Source organism: Halichoerus grypus, chromosome X, assembly GCF_964656455.1.
Source record: "Halichoerus grypus chromosome X, mHalGry1.hap1.1, whole genome shotgun sequence".
NCBI lineage: Eukaryota > Metazoa > Chordata > Mammalia > Carnivora > Phocidae > Halichoerus > Halichoerus grypus.
This window is the reverse complement of record NC_135727.1, coordinates 26,519,883-26,531,985: the sequence shown is the minus strand read 5'-3', so window position 1 is coordinate 26,531,985 and position 12,103 is coordinate 26,519,883. Positions and strand designations below refer to the sequence as shown.

Here is a 12,103-nt window from a genome sequence, read left to right as displayed (position 1 = left end):
AAAATCCATGAGGAATATTTGAAAAAAAAAACTAAGTTAAAATTTTAGAAATAAAAAGTAATCACTGAAATTAAAAATTCAGTGGAAGGGTTAGACATCATAATAAACAGAGCTGAAGAGATATTTAGTGAGCCAGAAGACAAATTTGAAGAAATTATCTATATAACAAAGAAACAAAGACATGGAAAATAGGAAAAAGAAGTAAATGACATAGAAGCCAGAGTGGGGTGGTCTAATGGAACTTCCAAAAGGAGGTAATAGAGAATGTGGGAAACAAGATTTACAGAAATAATGACTAAAACACTCTCTACGATTAATGAGAGACAAGTGTCTTTACATTCAAGAAACTCAGCAAATCACAAGCAAGATTTAAAAAAAAAAATTAATCCACAGTGATCTTTAGGACAAGGCATTGGGCTGTGAATTCTATTGTCAGCCTCAACTCTGAAGCATACAAAATAAAGTAAGTTGTCCTGTGTCTCAAAGCAAATTAGTTCCTTCAACTATAAAATGAGGAAACTATTTCTTACTTTACTTACACCTCATGGACAGTATGAGAGTACCAGAAACGCTTTTGCTAGGTTACTGGGAATTTGGTCAAGTTTTTTATAGCAGATGCAAGACCCCATTCAGAATTTCTATGCCCCCACCTAATGTGAAAATGTATTGTCCTTACTCTTTCATGAAGGACTAATCTCTGTCCTTCCCATCCCTCTTCTCCTTCTCTCCAATGACTCAGAAGATCTGGAATAGTCCTTCAGGTATTTTGAAGTCATTTTGTATCATCACAGATCAATGTGCAATCCAACATCGAATAATGACCCCATATTATGTCCATAATGATGAAATGAAAAAAATGAGTATATAAGTATTTGGAGAAAAAATTAAAACCATCAAATAAGTGTAGGATATTTGTGTTTTAGGAATGAAGGTATCATTCCATTTATTGGTGGGGGAGGACATATGGGATGCTCTTCAGAATCTCCGATCATCTGATTTTGACATACAGAATCGGGACGTATTTTGATCCGTTCCCCGTGTCCTGGCCACCAGTTTTGCACAACTGCATTCTGGCTTCCCTTAATCTCTCACAGCCGTCTCCACTATAAAACCTTTCCACCTCCTTCAGCCCTGGCAGAGGACTGCCAGGCAGCAGATCACTCTGTGCAGGTGGGCACCCAGCTCCCTACAGGATCCCACCTCCAGGGCCAAATACACCTTTTAGATAGACCCTTTACTGGGTCTGTGTTCACTTCATGTAGATAAACAACAACCGAGAAAAATGCCAAATAGCAAATGAACCCAGGATTCAGAATAAGAGTTTGAGTAAATGAGAGGAACGCATTTCAAGTGAAACACAAAATTTGCCTGTGTTCTTGAGATGCTGCTATCGATGTGTACAAATGCATTCCTTATCAGGGACTGTACTTTAACCATGTAAATAAGCACACCTCCTCACACTCATGCTTACTTACACTTTCTTGCCTCGCAATTGCCACCTTATTTAAATATATGTCTCCGGTTTGAAAAACAATTTTAAAGCTTTAATGTCCTAGAACAGTCGCTAGTTCGGATTTACAGAGAGGCACTTGCAAATTTACCTCTCTGTTCAAACTTGTCAAACTGTCAAAAGTTCCACTGGATTTTGCATTGCTGGCATTACAGGTGTGGTTTTCATTGTCTCAGAACAAAATGTAAAAGACGTATTTTGAAAACATTTGATATTTGATGTGCTTTGAATCACCTGACTATACATATACAATCTAATGGTCATTAAACGAATTCTCTTTTATAAAGATAAGGGATTTTGAATAAGAGAATATTTTGGGGCTCCATTTCTATTTTCACTTGAGACAAAAAAAAAAAAAAGCTTAGGGGGCGAGAAACCATCTCTGAGTGGGATGTGTTGCTAGGAAATCATGATAATAGTGTGATTTTTTCCACTTCATACCTACCTCCCAAAGATATACCTGTGGATTTAGTCTTACACACTTAATTTGACCTGTAATTCTCTTAAGGATGGTTTTGGGTTTATTTCTAGTGCCACCAATGAACTTCACTTACTGATTCAATAACCTAGAGTTAATGTTTCGACCTCACTGTAGTGTTAATGGTGTATCCACTGTATCAAGCAGGGTTCTTTTTTGATGAAATCAATCAAATCAGAGCCACCTGAAGGTTTATTCTTTATTCTTTTACTGAATAGAAAAAGATTTACTTTAAAATAAATTTGATCAGAGATTGTCATACTTTGAATAGCAAGTTAATGAAGCCTATCTAGGGATTAGTCACAAGCTTTTTGTCCTTGTAGGCTAAAAAGCACTATAATACCTCCTATCATGTTTCAGTGGCTAGCTGTCTATATTTGAGCTCTTCTTTAAGTACAGGGAATTTGCAGCATTATGATATGCTAACATTGTTTGCTAACTAACAGAAACGTTTCTTCTGAGAGCTTAGCTACTGTTCCTAAGAAATTCAGGTGTGTGTCCAAAACCGAATAGGGAAAAGCACCTGAAACGCTAGGCTCCTATCTGGTTACATTAATTATCTCTTTTCTACTGAAGATGCTAAAGTCTAGCTGTTTTATATACGAGTAGATTTTTCTCTTCACCGGCATGATGAATGGCTACATAGTTGTGCCCATAGCGTGTGCATTACATTTTGAACAACGCTTCTTTATCAAATGGCATTTATGACCCTGCTGTTCCTGTAATGTCTGTAGGAAAAATACAGTGTACACACTAATCATTTCAAATGATCTGATCAATACCTGGAAATTGCAGGAAAGTGATACATTGTATGTGGTAGACATGTATAGTCAGATGAAAATCTTTTGATTATTGACACTTTCAATAAAGGGGAAAACTAATAATGATTTTAAAGCATATGGTACTTGTATAATCAAGGAAAGTTTCCCTGGCAAAAATAATTATATGAGCCTCTTACAACTTCCTCCTCTAATTATCTGTTTTATTAGTAGATGCATATCACCATCCATTAGGGAACACTTAAAAACATAATGAGACATTGTTATAATGAAGATAGATATATATATATACACACACACACACGTGTGTGTGTGTGTGTGTGTGTGTGTATGTGTACCTCTATAAATAGAGGTAAATTCTCAAACAACATGGTCTATATATCAAAGCATGGATGTCTTTATAATGAAAACAAAACTATTTAATTAATATTTTCTCACCATAAACAATATGGAGTTAAGAGAGTTTATGGACTGTATCCATGAACCATTCATAATCAGTGCCAAAAGCTCAATATACAGGATCAAGAATCATAGATCTCAGTGTTAGAAGGGGCCTCAAGGGCCATTTGGCTAATCTACCATTTCACAAATGAGGCAGCTGAGACTCCAAGAAGTTAAGTGAGTCATTCAAGGTCGTTGATCTGTGAATACACACACACACACACACACACACACACACACACACTGTCATCTCTCTGATGGACAAGATGGCCACATGTCATAGGCTAGCCTGAAAACAAATATCCTTACAACAAAGCCTTATGGGGTCTTCAGGAACTGACCCTGCTTGGATGGGGTACACAATGAGAGTACCTCGTATGGTTTCTGCTGTATAGCAAATAGAATGTTCAGAAATACCTCAGGGCTGAATGTTCCATCTCTCTCTAGCTGATTAATCTACTTCTAAGATACAGTATAATGAGAGAGGATCACAGTAGAGAAGAGCAAGAGTTGTCCTCTCTACGTGAATGCTTACCTTCTATGAATTTCGCTGCCACTTATCTATGAGTAAGAATACATGGGGTGGTTCAGAGGAAGTTTCATCAGGGAGAGAGGACTACAAAGCTCTGAACTCTGCTTTTATGTTCCCCCTCAAAGACTATGTGACCAGGAGAAGCCAGATTTTGTGAAAGAAATATAGTAGGTGCATTTTAAAATGACAATAGTAGAGGTTAGGGCCAATATCCTTAGCATAGGTTAAATGTATTACTGAGATTTCATGGCAAGGAGTTCCATTTTAAGGGAGCGTGATTTGACCTGGGGTATACCCAAATCTCAACCATGTTACAACAAGCTTCGAATGTATTCCTCTTGAGGTTTTTTAAAAGACTAATGAGTTAACCTTTGTGAAGTACCATGAGACCCTCAGGTGAGAGAAACCTATATCAAGTATCAGTTCAGTGCTGCTAACAACACTCAATGTACCTGCAAAACAGACTGAAAATCATCAGTAAAGCGTTCACTGCAGTCCTCTTGGTATCAGAGCAGCCCAGTTAACATGCTAACAGCTAAGCTTCATGCGCTTAGAGGAAGAAAATGATCAATGGCAAAGAGCATATCCACCTTTGAAATGACATGATCCATTATAAGAATCAGATGTTAAATTGCTTCCTGTACTGAGCACACTCAATTAAAAGTCTGCACAGTGAGATCATCTTGATGGTTAAATATGCTCTGTGGGAACAACCTTTATGGAGCTTAAAAATCACAGAAGGACTATTCCTACTGTGACACTAGAGATTTGGAAGGCATTTCCTTCCCCTATTTTTCAATTTGGTAGTTTTATTAGGAAGGCTTTTGGTGAGAGGCTGCTGAGTTTTGGGTCATACCTATCCACCCTTTTGCTTCTTTGAGCAAGAGATGCTTCTAAGTGTTCTTTTTCTATTGGGTCCAGAATGGATGAATGTGGCTTTCATCCACGCTCTCTGGACAAAAATGTATCATTTGTGCACTTGATATTTGATGCCCTTCATCTCCTTGAACTTTCCCTTTTCTGTAAGCTCATCTATTCCCTGGAGTCCCAGCTCTTATCTAACTCTTCCTTCTTCCTTTGGCAGGGGTGAGGATGGAGGGCTGAAAAGAATGCCAGACATGGAATGAAATCAGCAGAACTGGTTTCTATTTGTAGGTCTGCAACTGGCTAGCCCGTTGGTCTTGGATGAGTTATTTAACCTCTCTGGCCCTCAGGTTTCTCATGTTTCAAAACTTGAACCATGTTCATTGTTGGGTTTTTTTCTAGTCTTGTTTATTTAAGTAATCTTTCCATCCCATGTGGGCCTCGAACTCACAACCCTGAGATCAAGAGTCACATGCTCTTCCGACTGAGCCAGCTGGGCGCCTCCATTGTTCATCGTTTACTGCTTGTCTCACCCTGCCAGATGGCAAGCCCCAGTAGCGCAGGAATCTTTGTTCTCCTCACTGATGGATCCCAAGATCCCAGCACATGGCACATAGTAGGTGCCCGATGAAAACTTGTTTCATAGATAAATAATTCACTTCTCTGTTAGCGGTGCCGCCATTCATCCAGTCTCCCACTGTAGACATCACAGAGTTAGTGAAAATTCCTGCCTCCCGTTACATGTTTCCAGTAACCAAGTCCTGTTTCCTAGCTTCTCTCATATCCATCCTTTCGCCTCTATCTGTGCTTAAATTCCCTTATATCAAGTTTTCATCACTTTTTAATATATTCTCCAAACTACCTTCATTCAGAGTTATCATTTTAAAATACAAACATGGTTGGGGCGCCTGGGTGACTCAGTTGGTTAAGCGTCTGCCTTCAGCTCAGGTCATGATCTCGGGGTCCTGGGATGGAGTCCCACATCAAGCTCCCTGCTCAGCGGGGAGTCTGCTTCTCCCTCTTCCTCTGCCTCTCCCCCCCAACTCATGCTCTCTTTCTCGCTCTCCCTCTCAAATAAATAAATAAAATCTTTAAAAAAATAAAACAAAATACAAACATGGTCATGAAATTAACCTCTTTAAACCCCTTCAATGGCTTTCCCATTGTCCTCAGGCTCAAGTCCAAACTCCTAGGTGTGGTATACAGGCCCCTTCATGATCTGTGAAATCTTTTGTGAGCACTTCCTAGACCTTCAGGTAATGCAAAATACACCTTGCGCATTGCATCTCTCTCTCTTTTAGAGCACTTAGTGAGAGACATTTTAAATCTTTGTTCACAAGTGTCTCCCCAGCTATGGATATGTTTCATCACCTCACATGCTGATAGGGAAATAATAGGGGCTCAACAAATGTTTGGCAAATGAACAATTAAGTGAGGAGGTTAGATCATTGTTTGGCTTTTCACCTATGGGCAAACCATTTAACGTCTCTGTGCCTCCAAGTATTAGAATCTCTAGTGATGCCGAGGCAGAGGGACTAGAAACTACCACATCTATGAAACATTGAAGCAGGTATCTCTACACTTTCTTCCACACCTAATCTTCTATGGACTATCACTTTTCCTGATCATTTGATTTGTTTGGGTGGGTAAGGGTGATTTGAGGTGACGGAGGAGTGGGGTAGGGTTCAGGGTAGTTCATCTGGAAGGGGGGAGGGGCAAGCATAGGCACGTTCATAATTAGCCCTTTCTTCTCCTTCTGAGTGATTTCTGCTGACAGGATTGGTGCATGTCTTTGTGTATTAGGTGGAAGGGGTGAACTGGGGAAAGAGAAACTCTCAGCACAGTGAATTTCATGTTGATTTGTTGGCAATACAAATATTTGAATTTGTACAACTGGTGACTGGTATATTGCCAAAGGTTTTGCCCAATTCTGAGGCATCAGGAAGGACACATATGCATGTGAGTGGCCTTAGGGAGAAATTGTATGATACAGAATCACTATTTAATCAATAAATGTTTATTAAGTCATATATAAAGAGGCAAGTTTTTGACTAAATGTTAAGAACCTTCTTATGGTAAAGATATTACATATTGGTGTTCTCTAGAGTCTTGACTTTCTTCATTCTCATTTTCTGCATCTTCTTGAACAATAATGTGCGTTCCTAAGGTCTGAACTATATCACAAATATTTGTGTCCAGTTCAGGATTCTCCCATCAATCCCTCACTGGACATCCCCACCCGGATCTTCTGCAGACACCTCTAACTCAGCACATCCACAACTGACCTCATCAGGTCCTGTCTCTGCCCACACCTGTTTTTCTGCCAGGGCTTTTTTGGTCTCAGCTGGTGGTGCTTCCTTTTACCTAGCCACCCAGGATACTTATCCCTGGCTCCTCTCTGTCCCTCATCTGCCATGGTAACTGCTCTCTGGTCTGTCTCCACCTCACTATTCTCACAGCTGCAGTTTTAGCCCAGGCCCTCCCCAGCACTCTACTTCTCATAATCACATTGCGCTTGTCCGTTATGTCCCCACATCATGCATCTCAGTCCTCTCAGTTGCTGTCACAGTGGTCTATCCAACTTGCAGCTTATTATAAGCCACTCAGTGGCTTCTTATTGTGTCAAGGGGAAATGCAAATCCCTTAACATGTTGTGCAAATAAAACTCCCCATGTTCCAGCTCCTGCCCATGTCTCCTCTAGACTCCTAGGCTGCAGCTCTACCCAATGACTTGCAAATCCTCAATTGTGTCATTTGAATTCACATCTCTATTTCTTTAAGTTACTCCTTCTGCCTGGAATGTTCTTGCCCCTCTTGTCCACATAATAAACATGTACATCTTTCTAATGTTGATTCAAGTGCTGACTTCTTGCCTGACTATAGGGCCTCTTCTCATGGAAATACCCCACGGCTCCCTCTTTGTGCTCTGCGGCACCTGACCCTGCACATAGTCCAACGATAAGACTTTTTTTATATGGTGAATTAGGTGATGGGCTCCTAGGGGAGAGGACAGTACAGTACAGTGGTTAAATATATGGAATATGAAGCCAGAATACCTTAGTCCAAGTTTAGACTCTGATACCTATTATACAGTTGACTTTGGACATGTTATTTAACCTCTCTGTGTCTCGCTTCCTCATTTGTTTTTGTTTTTGTTTTTAAGATTTTATTTATTTATTTGACGGAGAGAGACACGGTGAGAGCAGGAACACAAGCAGGGGGAGTGAGAGAGGGAGAAGCAGTCTTCCCACTGAGCAGGGAGCCCGATGCAGGGCTCGATCCCAGCACCCTGGGATCATGACCTGAGCCGAAGGCAGAAACTTAACGACTGAGCCACCTGGGTGCCTCTCAGGTTCCTCATTTGTAAAGTGGGCACAATTATAGGACTTACCTCACAGGGTTATTATGAAGATTAAAAAATATATGTACAACACTTAGAATAGTGCCTATTACAGAATAATTATGTGAGTGTGTGCTTTAGTAATAATACAAATGTTAACATTCTTGTTTTAAACTTGAAGCTCTAGACGTACTATATCTGACACATGAAAGGCTGGAAGGCGTTCAATAACATTTAGCAAATAAATCAGTAATCAGGTTAGAGCCACAATACCCAGCTACCTTCTTTCTCTAACCATCTTCTAGCTTGTTCTATGTGTCTCTTCCACTAGACTATAAGCTTCTCTTGTGCAAGAACCACATCCATCTTGTTTGCCCCAATATCCCCAGCACCAAGCACCATGCCAAGCACATAGCAGGCACACATATATCTGCTCAGTAAATAAATGAATAATTTTTTAAGGTCCGCATTTTAGTTATTATTACATTGTCTTTATCATTTTATACATTTCTGAAACTGTAAAATGCAATCCTCTCTCCCATATTATTTCTATGTGAGGCAACAAAATTAAACTGAATTAATGCTCTTAACAGAGGGATGTTCTTGTTTCTTTACAGCATAAGACTGCAGACTTTTTGGTTCATAAACGAATTCAGTGGTACAAGAAGTCTCACAGAGCTTCTATTCTTTCCTGTTTAGCACATGGCATTTTATATCCTCAACAAAATTCATAAGCAGAGGTTCCATAGGAGTTCTTATTTATTAATTCTACTCATTTAATGAGCACATGGCCTAAGGATAAGAAAAAAGAGTATAAAGAATGACCCATTATTTTTAGTTTAGGTGGTGGAAAAACAAATCATGTACGCAAATGGCTACATCATGATGCCGATTTTATTCTAGCAATGAGTATGGTAGGATTTCAGAGGATCCTCTTGATGTGATCAGGAGGGGTTTTATAGAATAGCTAAAACTGTAGTTGGTCTTGGTGGATGGGTTGGATTTTCAGAGGTGGAAAGGTACCAGCACTCCATGCTGAGGAAAGGGCATAGAGAAAAGTGTGAACGTGTGATGTACTGGGAGTGAGCAGAGCATATGAGTCCTTTTGCAGAAGGAGGGATTTATGCAGGAAGCAGAAGTAGAAGACAGGCTAGAGACAGGGATTTGGAATAGTTTCTGGTGGGCTTTTCATAACAGGCGAGGATATTTGAACTTTATCTCTAGACAGTGGAGATCCATCACTGATTTTAAGGTAGGGAATAGGAAAAGGAAAGCCAAGTTGTGGGAATAGTAATTGGGCGGCAATATGGCAAGGTATAAATAGAGTTCCTGAGCTAAGTTCCATTTTTAAGTGATGGAACACCCAGCGGAAATACTCAGCAGATGACTGGAAATGAAGGATTATTTGAGTTTGGTGGGGGGCGGATACTGATTTGAAATAACCTGTAGAGAACCGACAGTAGGAGACATGGGAAAGGATGAAATGACTACAAGAGAATGCAGAATGAGGGCAGAGGTTCAAGTCCAGACTGACAGCAACAAAAGATATAATTACAAGCCCAGTAGTATGTTGCTTACGAAAACCCAGTCAAATACTAACCTAGGAAATACTTGGAAGCCCCTTATGACCATGAAGGCATTCAGATCAGACTTTGAGAAGTACCACCTTAAGGCAAAGACCAGTGAGGATTTGGGAGTGGAGGAAGCAGGAGAAAGAGGTAACTCCGATGTACCTGTTGAGCAGTCAGATCCTGTCCACTTGGGATCACAGCTGCACACTCCAGTGTCCAGAAGAAAAGTTCCATGTCCTGAGCACTGCTCTTGACATATAGGAAGTGGGGTTTCACAATTGACTCCTCCCCAACCAGTAGAACAGTGACATTCTCCTTTTACACAGATGCCATGGCTGGAACACATCGGGTCTAAGCAGTCCTCTGAAGGCACCAAAAAGGAGGAAAAAGGTTAAAAGTGAACAGGTGTGGCCTGTATACCTTAGGATAGTGAAACTGAGATACGCACACTGATTTCCTACTATGTCATTAATACTGTTTTAATTAGGTAATAAAATGTCTCATGCAAAGGCTGGATTCAAACCAGAAGATTATTAACACTTAAAAATATGGAAGGGTATCATAAAGTTTGTATCCTAAAATTAGAAGACGAAGGAAACCACACATCTGTTGTATAAAACTGTGAGCAGTGTGCAGTACTCCCACACAAATGGGTGGGTGCACCACTGTGGGCCTTCGATAGGAATTCTTCAGCTTTGCAAAAAAGCCCAAGAATTTTTGGGGAGTCCTTCCTTGTCTTTTTTGAGATTGGAATCATAGCTCTGAGAAATGGCTTTCAGTTGATGTGACTAGAGAAGAAGATATACATAATAATTACACAGAGAATATAAAATATACTACATATAAAAATATGTCTACAAATATAAAAATGTTTATATATAAATATATAAAATATTAAAACGTACATGTCTTTTTTAAGCTTAGGTTACTAAGTGAGCTGACCACTGTTACGTGAAATCATACAATATTATGAATTTATTATAATCTTTCATTAATTTCTTAAAAACACTGAAAATGTAACATTTGTAAACTTAATTTTAAAAATTATTAAAGTTTTTTTTTATGGCTTCTCCTTCCATCAGGATGCTGTGACATAGTTTTCAATGTTTTAGAATATCACAGATGTACTTCTATTTGTCTCTGATTCTGTGAGTTTGGAAATATTTGGACACGTTCTAACAAAGGTATAAACTCTTAGGAGTAGATCCCTGTGTTTGCCTTGGGGAAAATAGTTTTGTGTTTTTAACTGAGTGACCATTCCATGGGAAACAACAAGGTTGATTTCTGAAATTCTACTCTCCCAATACAAATAAGATGAGACTAAAATAACTCCCCATAATGAGGATGTATGCTTTGAACGACTTTTCCAGCCATGGAGACAGACTGATAAAAACCTGCCTTCATTGCAAAACTGGTCTTGTTTTGGGTGTGGCCTACAGTCATGGAACAGAGTAAGCCTAACTAAGCATTATTATAATTAGTGCTATTGCCATTATAATTAACCCCAAATCTCAAGGTCATCAGCACAATGCTTTACTACCTGTGCTAATCAGCAAATAAATACGAAAAGGTACATCTAATTTGATTTCGGTCATTATTTGGAGTGAGAGGGAAAGTCTAAAAGTACGGAATAATGTTTTAAAAGGAGGCCATTGTATTATATTAAAACACAACAACTTTAACAAGTAAAATAAGATTTAACTTAGTATAGTTTATTTTATTAAAAGGCCACTTTCAATGAGTATGTAAGTCACTTAAATCAGAGGCACGAAGTCATAGGGCTGAATGGGCCAGCAGGCAGCCTACATGATTGAGATGAACTGGATAGAAGAAGCCAGTGTGTTGGGAGTGAACTGGGAGAAGCACCCAGTTTAACAAAAAGTGCTGCTTCTTGGTTCCAGGTGATCATCACCATGTAGGAACATGGCCCCAGGGTTATCAGATTTTCCAGTTGTTCAAGAGACCCAAAAGAGAGGTTTTTATAGGACACTCCTCTATTTTTAAATTTTGGCAAGTAGACTGCATTAAAAACAACAACAACAACAAAAAAAAACATTACCACCATCACCACTGTGTGAACAAAACAAAATCCATCCATAAGCCCAATTCAGCCTGTGAGTTTCCAGTCTGTGACATATGACTTAAACATTCTTTTCTACTGTATTTGACAAGTTCATCCTGTTAAATATGATGAGCATTCTTCCTTGCTATCTTGGTTATTCTACAGATTTTCTTAGTGATCCCTAGAAGGGAAATGTAAGCTAAACCATTTTTCAACTGCTCCCAAATTTTAATTATAAGGCTCTAAATTAATTAGGTCAAACATTTTCATGGCCAACTGTAGATGTTGTGAGAGACAGCACGTTTTGGTGAACATGCATATGTCCACATAACCTCTAAATTTACAACTTAAATATAATGATTGTGGTTGGATCACCATAAAAACAATTTCCAGAAGTACTCTGGTACCCTGTCTAGGCCCAGGGCCATGCATTGGAACAGATACAGTCTTCACACCAAAAGTCTACTATTGCTAACGGGAGGTGGAAAGCTAAACTCTTGGAGCAGAATGAGATTAAACCCTTTAG

General features: G+C 39.3%; 1 protein-coding gene across 3 annotated transcripts in view; it reads right to left on the bottom strand.

The window, feature by feature from the left end:
* The window catches only part of TENM1 (teneurin transmembrane protein 1), a 774,784-nt gene that overhangs the window by 227,176 nt on the left and 535,505 nt on the right, over window positions 1–12,103 (bottom strand). For all 3 annotated transcript variants that reach the window (XM_078065077.1, XM_078065079.1, XM_078065078.1), the window contains one exon: window positions 9,678–9,878. In XM_078065077.1, the coding sequence (XP_077921203.1) occupies window positions 9,678–9,878 (201 nt within the window). The remainder of the gene's footprint in view (window positions 1–9,677; window positions 9,879–12,103) is intronic.